Source organism: Manacus vitellinus, unplaced genomic scaffold (genome assembly GCF_001715985.3).
Source record: "Manacus vitellinus isolate BGI_N305 unplaced genomic scaffold, ASM171598v3 scaffold_5_pilon, whole genome shotgun sequence".
Taxonomy (NCBI): domain Eukaryota; kingdom Metazoa; phylum Chordata; class Aves; order Passeriformes; family Pipridae; genus Manacus; species Manacus vitellinus.
The window spans coordinates 17,370,462-17,389,930 of record NW_021940682.1 but is presented as its reverse complement, the minus strand read 5'-3'; the positions used below and the strand labels follow the sequence as shown (position 1 = coordinate 17,389,930).

Genomic DNA, 19,469 nt, shown 5'->3' with positions numbered 1-19,469 from the left:
CCCAAACCAATACTGCACATCGCTTCTGCAGTGCTACTTGTTTCCCCAACTTGTTCCCCCCTTGGAAGGAACATATTGAAGCCTATAATAGTAATTCTCACTCCTGGCTCTACAACCAACTTGCCTGTTAACTTTTTGTTCAAAAATCTCTTCATCAGGCTTACCCAGACAGGAATTGTTTCCTTTGCCATTGTTAATGGATAACTCTGTCATGGTAGTTAAAAAGGCATACATGGTATGAGTCAGCAAGTGAAGGTAACACACATGGAGGACCTGCAAATTCTTCCTTGTTCCTTTCTGCCTGTCTTCTGAAGAGCCTGGTTTTGGTTAGCCAAATATCGGGTGATGCTTCAGAGAAACAGGTGGGCTGAGGCCCAAGCTGTCCCAGGAAAACAAGGGTTCATTGCTCCACTGGCTGCTAGGCAGGAAGGCTCAGAGTTGGCAGCAATTAAGGCAGCAAAACAGACTCTGAGAAGGAGAAAGGACCTGAGAGGAGAAATTGAGTGTCATTGAGCCCATAGTGCCTCACTGACCATTTCAACTATACATTTTAAAGCAGAATGTAACTTATTATTATACCTCTGAAACACAACGTATTTTATAAGTCAGACCCACTCCTGGAGCCAGCGTTGTGACAGTGTCCAAACAGTGATTTCTAATCAAGCAGAGGATGAGGATGCATGTAGGGAGCAGGTTTAACAGAGGTGCTGTAATGATGTCGGAATTATAAACTTAAATGCAGTTTAGATCTGCATACTAATGAAGAGATGCCCGTATAGGCTTCTGCACAACTCAGTTTCAAAGAAATTAAAAACTGTCAGTTTATTGCAGTGCAGAGTTTCATTATTCAATTACACAAAGTATTAAATATCTCCTCATAATTAAAACATTTTTGTCATTTATCTCATATAGATTTTTTTCCCCCAAGTTTAGCCCTATCTCTTTTTGCTTTATGGTAGTTCTCCTGGGAGTAATTACTCAATTTCCAAAGCAGTAATTTGGGTAGCATAAGAGCATGTAACCTCAGCCTTGCTCCCTCCATCATAATGAAGACTTTGCCTAGAAACATACTTTTTCCCTTTCACATTATTTAAAATATGACACATGATCAATAACACAAAACTGCAGAAAACTTTCTCATATGATAATTCTATTGATTTTTAAAAGAAATAATTAAACTAACTGTTAAGACCAAGTTCATCAATACAATCTGACTCCTTTGTTCCTCCCTCCTGAGTAGGACAAATCAATCAGGGTTATGAAACAGCATAACCAGTTTTCTGGAGCTACTGCACCATTCTGACAACATACTGAATAGCCATTTTATGCCCTGTTTTTCTCTCCTTGCTCTCCCATCCCCCTGCACACATACCTGCAGCTCCAAATTGCAGCCTTCTCCTGATTCTTCTCTCATTGCATTGTACATTCCCCAAAACCTCCATTCTCCTCTCCGTGCTCCCTCGGTTTGCTACTTCCTACACCATCAGCTTCCTTTGCAAAATAATGAATGCACTTTTAGGAAAAACATACTTTATTTTTCTAAAAGAGATAGAGTGCCAAATTGTGTTAAATGCCAAATTTCTTTCCACTCTTAGGACAGAAGCATATCTGCGAATTGGTACCTCTGCTCAGATTGTATTTTAACAACAGGACTTTACCAGTTCTCTGCAGGGCAAAGCAGTCCCCTGGTAAGTGGTGAAACAGGAAAGCCAGAAGTCTCTCAGGTTTCCTCTGGAAGCAAAGCAGCTTCTCCATAGGGATGGCTGGCTCTCATTTTCTCTCATACTCTGATGCCCTTAAGACTTGTGCCGTAGTTGAAACAAAATCTGTCCCCAAGTGAACTTGCGCAGACCTCAATTTCTCTTTCGCTCCCAGTGATCCCACCAACACCCTCATCAGGCAGCTGTCGACTTGTGCCGCCACGGAGAGCTGCTCCTGCACCCAAGTGGTTGGACTGAGGAATCTCTTCTGTGGCAGAGGCAGACAGTAAGTCTGGCAGAATGGAATCAGCAACAGGGGAGATACACCACAGGTATGTGCCTTGTCTGCAGCCAGAGAAGGGGTTCTTTAGAGTTTCTTGATGAAAGTCACCTAAAATGCTGAAGGATTTGTTGTTTTCAAGGGACACTGCAGCATGTGTGTAAGTCCCAGATTATTCATCTCTGCAACAAGTAAGAAAAGGCCTTCAAAAACTTAGGTTCATAGGATGTAGATTTATTACCTTGTGCAAAATGCACTCTTTACGTGGAACAATAGATTCAGAACAGCAGAGGTTTATGCTGAAGAAATAGCTGAACACAGTGGAAGAATTACAGACCATGATACCAAAAGAAGAATTACAGAATATGCACGGCCTAAATCAGTCACAGCACAGTGAGGCACAGCAGCCATAGCAGATCCATTACTCCCCACTCAGCAGAGCCACAAACGCTTCTTTACTGACAGAAACATTCATCTACAGCATTCATAAGATCTACTGGTGTTCACAAGTTGCAGGGTTTTCCTGAGAGGAGTAGGAATCTGTGTGTGCCTACATTTGGCAATGTTATTTCAAGTCCAAGACAAGATACAGGTAATTTATAAATCTCCCTGAAAAATAATGCTTTTTCTGGAGGTACTTATATCTATTCAACAGCCATGCAACTTGATGGCCTGAGAAATGACTTTCTATAAATTTATTTTGAAAATAATCTTTTCAAATATGTACTTAAAAGGCTTATTTACAGTAAGTACAATTGTTAACTCTGTTAGGTATATGGGCAGATGTGCAGACCAGCACACACATGTAGCTCTCAGATTAATTTATTTTAAGCTTCTTACATAGTTCCAAAATCCCCAATATTTGGCCCAGTTGATATGGCTCTAACAGGTGTAATTGGAACAACAAACATGTTACAGATCAGAAAGTATTCATCAAAAGTATTCATCAGGTCTGTGTCCACACTTAGCAAGCCTTCCTTCTAACAATTTACACTGTACCTATCACTGCAACACCTGAATATTTAGCAAATGCTACCATCAAAGACTAGCAGATCCTCTTAACTAGGTGAAACTTGATACACTAAACCCTGTAAAGGCATTTCTTTTTGTCATGTTTAGAAAATACAATTATGGCATGTCTTGTCTGCCTTTCAGGTGCCAAAATTCAAACCCCAGTGTGTGCACCCAGCTCCCATCAAATTGCAATGAGAGATGCAAGACACTGTCCATTTGGCCTTCACTAAGTGAAATGAAACACAGGAAAGAACGAAAAAAACCAACAACAAACCCCAAAACAGCACACAGATTTCACTAGAGATCACACAGCATAAGAGCCAGAGATCAAACTCCAGAACCCTGACCCCCTTCCCCACATGCTTCTGGCTACATTCACTATGGGGAATTAGGGCAAACTGGGGAAGAGGTAGCAACATAAAATGGATTAGGAAGCAGTGACATTCTAGTGGGTCAAAAACAGACAATCTAGGAAAAGAAGAGAAAAAGGAAATTTAGAATAACAGATGAAAAGCACTGAAAGCTACCATCAGAAAGGAAGTAAGATGATGCAGCAGCAAGCATAAATAACAGGAGATGCACTGATGAGAAGCATTTTTCAGACATGTTAAATAGTTGATTGTCAAAATATTTTCAGTAAATACACAGATGCCGTGTTTGCCTCTAGTAGATGTATTTACTAGAGGCAAACAATAGCCTGGGTGGTAATACTGGGTGATGATATTGAGGGTAGACAACTCTCCTCTTTACTCCTTATCTAGCCCAGCCCCTAATCATATTAGCAGCTGCCTCAAAAGTATTATCACAGAGCACTTGGCAAAACCCAAAAGGCAATTGTGATCATGCCCTCAGAGTTCTGAAAAGGAGAATTACTTTAAATTCCATTAAATTCCACATAAAAGCTGTGTAAAGACTTGACACTCACCATAGGACATACTCTTCAAAAACACACTGCTGAAGCTGCTGGCACTTTCAGTATACAGTAAGCATAAACCAGAAAGGTGCTGTGACTGCCCCAGAACTGGACACCTCACATCTAGGTGACAGCCAGCAGCTCACCAGGTGAGTCCAGCACAGCCAACACGGCCCTGCTTCCTAGGGTAGACAGGGACTCAGAATAGAAGAAAGGAATGGACCTTTGGGACAGAAAGAAGGGAATGTGGAAGACAGTAAGAACGGGTATGTCCAAATGCCTGAGCATTCAGCCTTTCTGAAATTATCAAACACTCCAATAAGCTGAAAGACCAGACAAGGTGTTTTTCCCTACTGCAGGCCTCTTTTGCATATGCCTGAACAAGGCCCAAACACATTCTTATCCTTAAAATACCAAAAGCATTCTCCACAGGCTTCAGAGAAAACCACCTCTCCACCAAACCCATCTTCCTGATTACCAAACCCCCTCCTTACATGGCTCTACAAAAATCAAATCTGTCTGACACTATTATCCCAAAACAGCATTTATCAAAGCTTTATTTTTAGAATCTGACTGTTGTGAACTACTGCTGAATGGGAAAAAACGAGGCCCTGGTCTCAGCAATTGTACCTATACATCTGGAGAGGGACCAAGCAGAAGCCCTGCTGCTGGCACTGAAAAAATTCAAACCCCCAGCGGGACCAGAACACATGGATCCACACAGCAGAGGGATGAATCCACCCCCATGTCCCATAACAGCTCAACATCAACACAAATCAGAAGAAAAATGCATACAGAAAAGGTTGCTTTGCTTTTTCATCCCTCAGTACCCATGCCTTTTACACTCCACTGTCCAGCCCCAGTCCTGGAAACAGCCATCAACTGTCGATGCCCTCCATCACTTGACGACTACAGCCAGTTACAGGGACCTGCATCCCTGGAGGGCTGCATATCCTGAGGAGGATGAAAGAGGCAGAGAAGGGGCATCATGAGCTGCGGCCACAGATCTGCTCGATGTGGTAGATCTCCTTGGGACAGTCAGCAGACAAGACAAGAGGTGCCTCCTCTGTTATCACAACATCGTCCTCAATGCGCACACCAATGCCACGAAACCTCTCTGGAGCACTCATGTCACCCTCAGGGATGTAAATGCCTGAAAGAAGAAAGGGAATTAAAGCACACAACACTCTCCAGAACAAGACCTTTCCCTTACTGCACCACCATGAGAACAGGTTTGGATTTTCAGCAACATAACATTTGATCCCAAAAATTTTTAATATGGCAAGTTACTGTCTTTCTCCTCACTCATGGCTGTTGGTGGGCAAAGGAAGGAAAGTGTCCCTCTGTGCCCTCGGACATTAGCACATTAATAAAAACTTCCACAATTACACCTGGCCTTTCTGCACTTCTTGCTCTCAATGTCACATTCACAATGATGATTTTAACAATGGTCTGAATAGAGAGAGAGAAGAGCTAAGCATTAAATATCAGTTTCAAGCTGACAGCTCCAAATACAGTGACAAGTAAAAAGAAAGATTCATTGCAGTATGCCCAATTTGCAAAGCTAAGTTGTGAATGCCTGTAATTGCAGACTGTAATGCTTGAGACTTATACCACCAGCAATGGTAGAGGTTCAGTCTCAGGAACACAGAACACAGTACAAGCAAACCAACTCTGCTTTTCTGCATCTGTGCTCCACAATACTTTGCTGCCTGAGTCTACTTCCACCTTGGCCGTGTTTGGGAAGGAAATGGGGTGTTCTAATACTGTAATGACTTTGGGAAGGGAATAACTTAAGGCTTTCCAATACTGTAATAATTTTCAGTTTCACCAGAAAGAACCTGAAACCTTTGGTCTGAGGTACCAACTAAACACTGAAAGCAACACTGTTATCCTCAGTGTTGCATGTTTTTGTCCACCACTGACTGCATGTCTTGTTACCTGGTTCAATGGTTATCACCATGCCTGGCTGGAACGGGAGTGACCGGGATATATCTGGGGTATCGTGAACATCCATGCCCAAGTAATGGCCCACATGATGTGGGCAGTACTTTCGGACAGCCTAGCAGAAGACAGAACAGGTGTCACGGAGGCAGTTAAACACAGCCCAACTCATTCCAACAAAAAAGATAGGAAGAAGAGACAGAATACTCGTGTGCTTAACTAGCAGCCTTACTGTGATGACCAGATCACCAGGGACTGCCTTACATCTACCAGAACTGGATGGCCCCCAAAACCCACCAGCACCAGTTGCCCATTATGAGCACATTGCAGACTGCCCTTCCCCCTCGCTGAAAAGAACAGCCCAAGCCCATCTCCATCTCAGCATGTCAGGAAAGACGTCAATTTTCAGTGCGCTGAGCTTTGCTGCCCCAACCCTTTCTATTCCTTAAACGTCCAAGCCCTGCATGATTCCATCAGCCCACCCTGACAACGGCAGCAGCGGATACAGCTGCTCCGTGCCGTGGCAAAGTGAGGTCCTACACACGGCAGAGCAAACGCTGTGCCGATTTCACGTAGCTACAGCACGATTTTAATCCACCTCTACAGGACACAGATACCGCCTCCCCCCGCACCATCCTAATCACCCACCCTACTGAGGGGGAATCAAAGAGCTAATTCCTCCCTCCTCATTCCCCCCTCCCCACACTCCTCATTCCCAGAGGACTGAGCTGCAGGCGCCGCTCCGCCTGGCTGTGCTGCCACCTGCCGAGGGAATACGGCACGGCAGCCTCCGCCGCTGCCATGGCACCGGCACCGTAGGACAATCAAATCCGGCAGGAACCTGTCCGGCTGCCAAAAGCGGTAGTGCCGTCACCTGGTTCTGCCGTCTTTCCTGTACTGGCATCAGCAATCGTGCAGGTTTGCAGTGGGTGTGGCTGGATAAACTTATGTAACTGCAAACCAATCTTATTTGTCCCTACGTTCAGCAATAAGGCAGGCGAGTTTCCCAGTCTTGTTTACCAGGTGAATCCCAATACTGACACAAAATGGTGCAGAAGAGGCAGCAGGTGGAATGACTGAGAAGAATGGGCTGCACCTTTTGGTGGTACTGCAGATTTATGCAATGTTAAACAAATCAGAAAACTACAGATAACTGCCTGCAGCCAGTCCTGGACCCAGAATTCTGTGTTAGTGCCTATGTCCCTACAGTTCCCTTCAGACTGTGGTCTAAAGCTGAATCTGCAAAATGGCAAATAATGCAGAGCAATGGGGATGGATCTGCAGAGTGAGAGCAAGAGCCGAGAACAAATATTCACACTGTGTGCATATAAGACTGGGGGGTTACTTCAGACTAATTTGTTGAAACACATCTCCAAGTTTAGCCCTGACTTGAAAGAAATCCAGACCTGTGCTGAGACCAGCCCACAACATGAATTATAGCACAGTGTGTGGCAAAAATTAGAAGACATCTCAAAAACACATTCCTGACCCAAACTAAAGCGACTAACACTACCCAAGGAGAAAATAATCAGGCTTAGTAAGGGTAAACTGGAGTAAAAATCTTCAAGTACCTTGAAGAAATGGCTGTCAGTGATGCTGCTCTCTAGGACACCCAACTCTTTCAGTTTCTGTCCAATAAGGCTCAGCATGAGGCTGTAGATATTTTCCAGACTCATGCCTGGAGAGCAGAGGCTCAAGCAGGACTTCTGGATATCCAGGACAGCCTGGTATAGTTCTGCTTGGGGTTTGGTGAACCTGAAGACCATTGAGAAGGAACAAAGGACATATCTCACAATTAAACTGCTACTCAGAACACATCTTTGGGACAGATTCAGTGCAATGTTGGAGCAGGAAAAGTCAGAAAGCAAAGCAACTGTCTCCTTATATGAAAGGCCAGACAAAGCATCCCTGCAACACGCCCTTCAATACACCGTGTAGAGGCAGGGTTTCTCACCTGAGAGCCTAACCCCCAAGAAAAGCAAGGCCAAGCTACTGCAGGAAAAAGAAAATACAGGACACAAACACACAAACACAGAGATATCGGACCAGCAATTTCATGACTGACAGAGCGACGTACATGTCAACTAAGACTCCTTTTTTCTCACATACAACTGGAGTCAGCCACAGCTAAACGTACAAAAAAGCCCTCTCTGCACTTTAAGCATGCTGTAATAGCTGAAAATAGCAATGATCACCCATATTCATGTAGTAATTAATGAGGCAGTGGGGAATACAGCTTCTCATGCTGAAAGATTAGTTTATATAATTTGATTACTTTGAAGAACCACAGAATGGGACACGTTAAAACTACTCACACACAGATTAAACACACATACACTCCATCCATCACTTATTTAAGAGCTTCTCAGTGTCCTTCAAAAAACCTTATTGTGGCATACCTTCCATTGACAGGCCAGGTACGTGTGATGTCACTCACATAGCAGGACAATTCACATCCACCATCTAACAAGACCAGTTCACCATCCTGCAGAATAACAAGAAAAAATGCTGTGTGGGTCAGCCCAGCTATTAATTGAACTGATTTTTTTCTGTTTGAGAGTAGGAAAGGAGGTTATGCACTTATTTCACAAAGTAGTAGCAGAGGTGTGAATTCTTGTTGCAGAATAACACCCCAGGTGCTACCCCAGGTTTTAAACAGGTTATTCCAGTTGGATTGTTTCTCTGCGAGGTAGTCTCTGACTGTTATGCTTATCTACTGTCTGAACCCTTACCATGCTGATTTTCAAACATTTTGGAGCAAAAAGACATTTACCGTGAACTATTCTGCTCTCTCAGTCCCATTGACACCTGAGTTGCTTACTCCTGCAAATTACACCAGTGACTCCTTCCACTAGAAGTCCTCTGCTAGTGACTGAGCCAGAAGGGTTTTGCAAAAAACCCATTTATTTCTGAGCTATCCATAAGATCACTAACCACTACAGATTTAGCCTTGTCATAGGAGAGGAGGACCCAGCAAAATAATTTCTCTGACAGTGTATTGCTGCTGTAAATGCACTATTGAATAGCTTGAATCATCTTCCCCATCCTTTTCTAAGGTATCTTTCTGAATCTGTCTGGTGATGAAGAAACAGCTTTTGGAGATGTGAACCTCTGATTCACTTCAGCAAAACTGTTAATGTCAATTAAATCACTGACTACACATCTCCCAAAAAGTCACACAGAAGGAAGACAAAGAGCCAAGAACAAAAACACTGCTTTGCTCTCCCTCCTTAAAGAAGCTAACAACAAATAGAGCAGTGGAATCTGTAAAAAGTTTGGATTAAATTCTCTATAGATTTACAGTACATGTAATCTAGGGACTTTATTACAGAGATTCACTCCACAGATCCATGACTGTGCCAGTAGCCATGATGTGGAATGACAAGGAATAATTCTAGCAGATTCAGGGAAAGAATAACAAGCAGAATTTCACTGTTAGTGCTACTTCCAGTGCTATCTATTATCATTGTGTACAGTCAAGTGCCACAAACAGATACACAGGAGATAAATTACCAGTGAGCAGATGTCACTATCCCACTGAATAGACAGGCCATTAACTATCCATTTAAATTGTACTTTTTAACTTTTTCGGAATAGCTGGTTCAATCCATTGCAGAAAATCTGAAATTATAGCACCTGCCATCTTCCAAGCAATTAAACAAGCTAAATAACAATTTATTGGCTAAGGGAATTCTGCTTGTGGTTTGATTGTTCAGTAAGTGCCTTATGTTGTGCTTCTTGTCCTCTTTCTTTAAAGCTGAGCCCACTAAATGGTGAACTGAATGATGCATTCAGATTCCTACCAAATTAGACACTTTGTTAGCCTATTTGGAAACAAGAGCTGTAGGAAGCAGCACACAAAGGCAAGGAAAGAGTCAAGTTTACAGGTTTAACCTCCTACTTAATAGTTTGGAAAAAAAACAAGTGACAGTCACTTAACCGAACAACTTTAACAGAATCAACTGGAGTTACATCAGCACGCCTGACCTTGGATGACAGAACAACAAAGGAGGCTTCTTTCTGCCAAAAGCAGCCTGTCATATCTTTTGTACATTTGTCTCTGCAGATCATTTCAAGGTCTGCTAGATGCCAGCTTCAAGAAAAGACAATGCTAGTGGGAAAGTTTCATCCTGCATTAAGACAGAGGAAAAATATGCTCCTCTGAAAAGTGAATAGTGAGCAGAGCAGTGGGGAAATACGGCTCCTGAAAATACTTATCTGAATCTAAAGGTCTATTGTCAGGAAAGCTGGAGAGGGTTAAATTCAATAAGGAGAATCTTCAAAATAAGACAAAACACATTAATTTACCTAAAGCCATATAATCCACCTCTTGACATTTAACGCTGATCCTTTCCCTCCTTGTTCCCGTTCCCTGCTTTGCTGGCCTACATGCAGACCAAAATGCTTTTCAGCTTCACCAGAGCAGGAATGCACTATTGCCCCTTATGTTGCAAAGCAAGACTAAGCACTGCAAGTGACAGCAGAAGATCTCCCAAGGTGCCTTCACTCTGCAGTGGCTCCTCTCTTTTGTGAGGCCAGTGACCCACCCAGCACCACACCCTGCTGTGCACAGTGTGAGAGCAAACCTATTCGCTAAATTATTTGCAGCCCTGTTTGCAAGGCCTTCCACTGCTCAGAAAATACTGCAGCAAGTGCAGAGAGGAGAGGAAGAGAAGTTAATCTGCCACTGACAGAAAAACTAACCAGGGCACGACTCCTTTCCCTTGTTCAGTTTATATTTAAGTGCTTTGATACGTTTAGTCAAAACAAAGAGCAGCTAGGGGACATACATGTGTCACAGCTCTGCATTTCAAGTTACTGGACAGTAGGTGGGTTACCTTGATGAGCTGATTGTTCTTCACATAGTGCAAAGTGTTTGATCTGTTGCCACCTGCAACAACAGGGGGGTACGCCAAGATGTCAGCACCACGGGCCCGGCACTCGAACTCAAACTGGAACAATAATTCAGAGAGGAGAACATTAGTGCTGTTTCAGGTGATTAACTGCCCTAGGGCTAGGTAATCCATGCCCTACAACTGTTTTCTTAATTTGTACAACACAAAGTGAAACTGGAAAGTGAGTTTACTAAATGAAAGTAGCCTGAATATCATCCAAGAACGCTGGAGAAAAAAATACAGAACAATCCACTTTTCAAGAGTGTTTTAAGCCTGCATCTAGTGTCATGGAAGCTTTTTCTGGTACAAGCTATTCAATACCATATGAAATTCATTACACTGTCATGCATCCAGGTAAGGATTTGTTCTTACATGAAAAAATGCTTATTTGCCATATAACATTCTGAATTTTCAAAGATCCTAAATGTCAGCATGACAATAGTCATGTTTTATTGCTGTCTTTTAAAATTACGAAGTACCAGCATATTTACAGCAGTTTCTATTACCATGGCTGTTGAACTAAGAAGGTTTGAAAACATGCACTACCTTGATGTCTGAGAGATGTAAGAAAAAGGCACCACAGGCCTCAAGATCTTTACCCTTCTTGAATGATGAAGCTGATGGAAGCATGGAAATGAATTGAACTTACATCTATAAAGACCCTCAATATATTAATAGCACCTCTTTTCTATAACTACCAAGATCACATGGGACAGAACACTCCAAGATGCATACATGGAGCAATGTATGTTTTACATCCTGATCTAGAGTGAAAAATTGATCTGTAAAATACACTTTAATTAGTTTTCTTTACAGTTCAGTACTGCTGCTCAGTGCCACGTCAGCACGGGCCCATCTATGTCATAATAAATAGAGGGTCAAATCCTGCTGATGTTTCTCATACAGGCATCTCACTGCAATTCCTCATGAAGTTCCTTACCAAATGTGCAGGCCAATTAGTCCTTATTTTGTAAATGAGAGGTGTCTAAATTGCTTCAAGATAGCTGTGGTAATCTGATGTAGTAAGAGGCTAGAGGCAAGAGAAGCAGGCTTTATAAACAGGTGTTATAACTACTTTAATTCTGCACAACAGAACTGTATCATTGGATAAGATAACTATGTCTGACTGTTTAGCAGGTTTGGTATGCAAATATAGTAGAAAAACATATTAATAGCAGACAAATTGAGACAACCACTACGCTCCTTCAATAAGGGTGTTGGAAGTACTGCTGAAGAATTCCTCACACTGACTCTTCTGCATGTCCAAGATTTGGGTGAAGAAGAAATGTGCTATGGTGGGAGACACATTAGAAACAGATCGGACACTTCTCGTTTGCTGGAAGGATAACCAACATCCAGCCCTTCTATCTCACTTTCAGCTATAAAGTACTCACCTTTGCATATAGAAAGGCTTCATCCACTGGGGATTTGCTGGCAAACATTGTCTCTGTGAAAGCCTATGAAAAAGAAGGGCCTTTCAGTTAGCAAAAGAGCCTGAATTTGAGAGAAGCTCTTTTTTTTTTTTTAACCTGTTGTCTTTTGAGGAAGGCTCAAGATCAGCTGGCCCAGAACACCAGAGGCAGCTGAAAGTGCAAAGTGCTGTCAAGACTAGAACCAATTAAAATCTGTTCCCCATGAAACTCTATTTAGGAGCTGATTGACTCCAGTTTTTGATAAAAAGGATTAGATGGCTGAGGCTGATCCCGTGGGTCGGCATTTTAGTTGTCTCACGTATGAGTGCCTTACGTAGCTTTTCCTTCAGAGAAGGACAAGCTGTACCTCTCTTTTCTATTTGGCTATCTATTTTGATAATATTTACAAAAACATAATTGCATTTGAGTTATCTGTCACATTTGTTTAAAATGGCCAATGAGTTCAAAAGGTATTTGAGGGAGAAGGGGGAATACAAAGACATACATAGGCAAAGCCTTCACAAAAATTCTGTTTCCTCAAAATAAACAGAATAGACAGGAAAGAAAATGGTGAGGGGAAGCAGAGCAGAAGCTGTTAAGAGAGTGAAAAGGCTACCCCTGATCAGATAATGCTTTTAAACAAAGTCTAACAGCTGCTGGCTTGTCTTTGCTTGAGTTACACTGATTGAGAGAAGCTGGTTGTCCAAGCAGCCTTCCCATTTCTCCTTGTCACGTGAAGGGAGCCGAGCCCAGCCCACGGCTGAGACACAGCAGTTCAGTAACAGATTAGACCAAAGGTATCCTTCCAACCAATGTCACCCCATCAACAGAATGCACTGGTTCATCTGCAGAGCACACGACCCCCTTACCTCTGCTGTCACCCGTCCAGCTATCTTCATCCTTTCAATCTCTGCCGGGGATTTGATCAGCCGAAGGTTTTGCACTAAATGTCGGATGCCTTGGATGCGGTTTTTGCTCCGAGCTTTCATCTCAGCCAGTGGCTGCAGGTAGTCAGAGTGCAGCTCTGGATGCACTGGTTTTGTCAAGTCATACCAAACAATGTTTGACTCACCTGGAATACAAAACAAAAGCAGACAAAAATAAATGTAGAAATGTCCTCCTCACACTGAACAGACTCATTCCTCCTAAATTAGACCTGCTGCTATATTTGAGACAAATAATTTCCTCTGAATTTGCGTTGACAGACCATATAGACACTTTCACTGTCACAGGATTCTAGCAATCTCTTCTAAGTTTGGAAGATTACCAATTCATAGCAAGTAGATTTCACAAATCGCCACTTCTGGGCAAATAATGGGGTTTAAGACCAACACTGAATATACACATCTTGTCAAAGTTGTACTTGTGTAATCTAAGTAGGCATTGCACTGCAGTGATGCCCATTCTGAATCGTTCTGTCATTTAGCCTGTCCCCTCTGATGTAAGGCAATTTACCTTTTTACCCATGGAATCAGGGTCATGATCAACTATACTTCAGAACACTTTGGGGAACAACTGCTTATTTCAACCATTCTGAGATAAACTAACTCAGGACAAACACATTTAACTATGTGGACATTTATTTAGAACATGAAAGTTAGCACCCACATTCTCCCCACAGGAACATTTTAAACAGAAATTAGTAGAAAAGCCATTGTGAGTCACAGTTGATGCCCACCTAGGCCCCCTTCTTTGGGGACAGTAACCATTAGCAAGTGCTTACAGGAAGTGTCTAAGAAGCTGGGCATTTATGAAAGAGTATTTCCATTAGCACATGCTCCCCAGAATCAACCTTCTGGTTTCTTCATTTCAAGGCTGCATCTTCATAACAGTGATTTACTGCTTTTCATGGATCTTTCCCCCGTAGAATTAAAAATTTTTCACAATCCAAACCTTCCATGAGTGATCTACAACTTAGAAGGTGCCAAAACCTGCCATGTGATCATTTCATTCAGTGTTGTCTTTTTTTAAAATTATGAAAACCATCAAGTGATTGTTCCTACTCACCCTCTCTGTGCTTTCCACAACCATACACATCTCATACCTTGACTTCTGTTTTCTCTTTTTCAAGCTAAGTGGGTTCATCCAGCATGTATCTCACACACTCCATACTGTTGATCATCCCTCTGGCCCTTTCTGTGACTTATCTATTTTCAATAAATCCTTTTTTGAAACAAAGTAACTAGGTCCCATAAAGCTCCAAAATTCACTCTCTCTAGTTGTTTGACCCCCTCCCAAGCACTTGCCTTTATTATATTATCATAAGCGTTCTTCAGCTTCGTTTTATAATGCACTCAAGTTCCCCCTGGATTATAAGTACTGAGGCAACACAGTGATGTTAAATGCAAAGGAATACTTCTAGAGGACAGCAGTGTTCATATTTCAAGAACAAGTCATCATCTAGCTAAAAAAATGTGAGTGGACTAACAAACTCCCTGTATGGATAATTTTCCAAGTCTACTGTGAATAACATACCTTCAAGTTTCCTATACTTCATCTGGTTTTGGCTCTGTCAGCAAATAGATATGACTAGAACACTAGTATGTTCTTGCTTATCCTGTTCCTTAACATTTCACAGATGTGTATCCATTTGCATGACAGTCTGCACAAGAAATTCATAGGGGAGAAAAAACTATTATTTTCAGAATGCTCTTAGGCACATGGTGTGATTCTTGGGGGTGGTCCTGTGCAGGGCTAAGAGTTGGCCTTGATGATCCTCGTGGGTCCCTTCTAACTCAACATACTCTGTGATTCTGCAAAAACCATATTTCCACTGGTGGCCCTCAACAAACTAACAAGAACTTCCAACTGCCTTTGTCATAGTAATACCACTGCACCTCCTCAAGTTCATTACAGTCTTGAATTGATGTCACCTCCCAAACCCATACCATTCAGACCCCGAAAACCACATCTCATCCCATTTCCCCTTTGTTTTTTGTTACCTTTCAGCTTGGCCACCAAGTGCCTGAACTCATCGATGGTGTAAGCTTCATCTACTCCTGTGAGAGCAATGGCCCCATCTGGGCCTGACCTGGGCCCGTCCCATAACTCTCGCTTTGGATCTCTCCGGGGCACAAAAAGTATGGATTTGTGGGATGGCAGCGCTTTGCCAGGAACGCTCTGCAGCACCAGGATGCTGTCAGGCTCCTGAAACCCACAGAGGTACAGGAAGTTAGTGTCCTGGTGGAAAATGTAGGGGATGTCATTGCTCATGTAATACGTGGGGTTGGATAGCAGAATCACTGTGTGGTCCAATCCATCCCAGCCATGGGCTTCCTTCTGGATCAACACCATCAGTTTGTGCCGGCGAAGAGCATATTCCACCTGTGACAATCCTGGGGTTACCTCTCCTGTGAATACAAAACAAATCAGATGGAGAAATTCAAGGCACTTAGGACATTCTATTAGTTGTAACCTGATTCCTGCCTACTCCCTGATGCCTTACATGTGCATGGCTTCACTGTAATCCCTCACAAGCCTTTCCATTGCTTTCTTGTGCACCTCTTCAGCTTCTATCCCTCTAGCACATTCTCACTCAAACTGCTTCTCCATCACGTGGAGACAGAAATTTATTTCAGCCAATTGGATTTTGTATTACGTATTTCTGTGCAAAGGTAGAAATCACAAACCTGGTAGATTTAGATAAAAATCAAAACAGATGGATGTTGGCACAGAAACATGCAAAAAAAAAACATAAAAAGGAAGGGGTGAGGCAAACTGAACTTTAACCACTAAAAACTGATGGGTTTTACAGCATTTGGACATTGAACAGAAGTTTGTCTCCTGAGGTTGAGCATTAATTCCCTCAGATAAAGTTAGAATGTCTGTTCAAATACACGCTAAGTCAACTCATAAAATGACTTGTTCTAAACCATAAGGGGCAGATCGAGTGTTACAGATTCTGGGAGATCATGCAGAAACACAGAGGTTGCAGAGTCTAACCAGTCACAAGATTCCAGGCAGAACCAAATCACGGACTGCAGGCTGGCAGACTCTGATTAAGAGAAGGGATCTTCTTCAGGGCAGATGTAGCTTTTCTCAATATTTAACAATTCAGATTTTTCCAAAGTTAAATTCTATATTTCTAATGACACGAACAAACGATCTCTTAGATGAAAGAACTCTTTAAACTGTTCCAGTCACAAAAGATATGAAGTACAGCAATCAAGATACTCACCAAAACCAGACTGAAGTTGAAAGGACGACCAACAACAGCTGAAGTATGTATTTTTAAAAATGTGAGACTCCCTAACTATGATCTAAATTAATACAAGAGCCTTAATCAGTAGGTTGGCTAATATCTTCTATTAACATAGACTACATTTTGATACTTTTCACTTTCTACTTCAGTAATCTTTTCTTCCTCTTTAATGTATAATGCAGTATTAATTCTAGAATAAAAATTTACATTTGACTTGTACTGCAAGTGGATTCTTGCATAAGAGCAGTGGGAGGGGAAACTTCTATCCAAAATGTTTTTCCTTGACAAAAGAGTTTAAGAAAACTATGTATGCTGTATTTGTGTTAAATTTTAGACCTTTTCAAAAACTTACATTCCCAACACCTATTAGGTGTAAAAGTCTTTAAAAAACCCCAACCCCCCAAAACAACAAAGAAATAAAACCACCATATTTGTTTTACTCTCTAGATCTGGAAATTACAGAGAAAATAGAAACTGCTGTAGTGCAATCTGACCTCACAATTCTGCAATATTATACTGCAAATTTCCTATGTTCCACTGCATTCCAGTCAGCTTTCTAACTGCCACAGTCCAGCGAATTTTAGAAGCTGCAATACAGTGGAACATGGGAATCCCAGCTGTCTTCCAACTGTGAGGCCTGGAAATTCTCTTTGCCTTAAAGGCATTTGCTTTTTAAAACAATAATTGCAATAAAACAATGTCATATTATTTTAAGGAAAATACCTCTCCTTTATTAAAAGGAAAAATACTATGAGCAGCTAGAATTCACTTCCACTGTTTCAGCTTTGAGTACTTTTTAAGGGTCGGCCTCACTTACAGTGAGCTGTCAATCAATGCCCTAAGCAACCTGATCCAGTGCTGAAGTAAGCCCAGCTCTGAGCACAGGGTGAACCTGTTAACCTGTGAGGTTCCTTCTGACCTGAATTATTCTACAATTAAGTATAGAAGTATATGCTTATATATTCATATGTTCTCCCTGTATACCCACCTGTGGAAGAAGAACACAGAAAAGAATGTTTTCCTGGACATATTCTTGAATATATTTAAATATTTTTAGGGAGTTTTTTAGATTTAGTTGTGGTCATCTCATACCTATGTGCTACCTATTTTCATATATCTCAAAAAAATGTAAAACCTCAGTTTCTTTTTCACTGTTGCTGTCAAACTTCATAGTCACAAGTCTCTTTTTCCCCTTTTCCTCACATTGAATCCCCTCTGAAGAGGGCACATTCTTTAGACAAGTGGTGTCCATCTATCAATGTACCTCCCCAGTCACCTTTTCTGAATGGCACCTTTATATGAAACACTATGGCAGTTCAGCTTGCACAAAAGACTCACTCTTAATAAAAATCATGTGTATTTTCAGGACAATGAGCTCCCAAAATGCCACTGCCACGAAAGGTCTGCAGCACCCAAGTAAGGATCCTGAGCACGCCACGAGAAAAAGGTAAAAAAGCAAATCCGTGAAGCCTATTTTTGGAATCAGTATCATCTCAGACAAGGAAATTAGTTCCTAAATATAATTACTGCCTAATGAAGGTAATCATAAACAGCTGAAACTCCAGACAACTGTATGATGCAGCAAATCAATGTGCTCAAAAAAGCAGAGACAAGAATGAATACCAATAACCCGCTCACACAGTGCCCAAACCTTACCTGGCTTGAGCAGATGTGGGTGTGTGAAAGGGCTGGGCTGGCCCAAATACCGGTTTGGAATCTTCTTCTGCTGGGCAGGCTGGATGGAAAATCTTCGGAGAGCACATGACTTGCAAACTGGAGGAAAAGAAATGCATCACGTCAAGGTGAGAAAAACCCTTCCAGTTAGAAAATTGCTGAATTCTAATACAGTCTTCAGACTTTTAGTAGCATTCCTTCACTTACATGGCAGAAATATCCCTGCTTAGCTTCTCGATCTGTTGTGTACCACCATAGTTTACGAAACAATGTGCACACAACTCAACTAGTGATCAAATACTCATAAAACAGATTGAAAGAAACGAACAGATGCTAAACCCGACAATCCAGCAAGAAAACCCAGGAAGCTCTGTTGGTTTGCACATCCCAATTCATACACTCGGTGTTCAGGAGGTACTTGATGCTCTCCCTCCCTTGCTTCCCTCAAACACCACAGGGCTCCAAGCACAACACCTGTATATTGTTTCTTCTTGACTATGTCTTCAAAAAATATCCCTCACCTTGAACAACTATACATTTTCCAAGGCCTTTCCAGTTCTCTTTTTTACTAATAACACAGCAAAGAAATCATCAAATAACAGGTTTATACAGCAATGTGGTGTTTTTTTTCCTGTATGAAAGATTCTCCAGAGTCCCTATTTATGTATTCAACTTACTGGACAGTAACATTAGCCAAACTGAATAGTTATGTGTCCCACCTCCAAATCCACACAGCCAAAGCAGTCAAGTTTTAAAGCAAATTACAAGCATAAGCATACATCTGGGAGCTGGGAGTGGGCATGGTAAGAAAAAAGCTAAAATGAAACATGAATTGTCAGAAACTTTACCAACTTTAGAATTCTCAGCCACAGCCTTTTGCAGCTGAAAAACTGCTTGTGCCTAGATACAAATCATCAAGACACGTGGAAGGAGAAGATAATCAGAGGGTAAACGTCTACTTGGTGTCTTGAAAAGTGGTTGTCCCCATGCACCTACTACAAAATCAATTCGTGTTGCCATAGCGCGGCACTGGATTCTTAGAACACACAGTAATTAAGTCTTCACTAGCATAAGCAAGGATAAGACAAACAAACCAGATGCCCTTTAGGGAGCCGAGACTCAGGGGATTACAGCAAAACATACAGACCGTGGATTTACAGGGGGAGCCAGCATGACTGGCCTCTAATTGAAGATCACTTATGCACGACAACCAGTTGTCAAAACACGAAGCGCTCACTATGTGATGCCTGACTGGAGACCCAGGCGGTGAAATACAACTGCAGCTTTTTGGGCAGCTCAGTTTAAAACAAGTGTCTCCACTGTTTCTCTCCACGTACACAGCAGTCAAACAGGGCAGCTCGCAACGAGACGAGAGGACACGGCGGGCATTAAACAGAGCAACGTTTTGAAGGCAGCACCGACAGCGGACCGAGGGG

General features: G+C 42.0%; 1 protein-coding gene across 1 annotated transcript; it reads right to left on the bottom strand.

Annotated features, from left to right (window-relative positions):
• Window positions 1–2,193: 2,193 nt before the first annotated feature.
• XPNPEP3 (X-prolyl aminopeptidase 3) lies at window positions 2,194–19,053 on the bottom strand. The gene is made up of 10 exons (XM_029963417.1): window positions 19,026–19,053; window positions 18,016–18,132; window positions 15,101–15,508; window positions 13,028–13,230; window positions 12,141–12,203; window positions 10,690–10,803; window positions 8,251–8,336; window positions 7,423–7,606; window positions 5,849–5,969; window positions 2,194–5,060 (listed from the first exon to the last, which is right to left on the bottom strand). Exons 1-10 carry the CDS (start codon window positions 19,051–19,053, stop codon window positions 4,894–4,896), a joined length of 1,491 nt encoding a protein of 496 aa, XP_029819277.1. The 3' UTR covers window positions 2,194–4,893.
• Window positions 19,054–19,469: the final 416 nt, after the last annotated feature.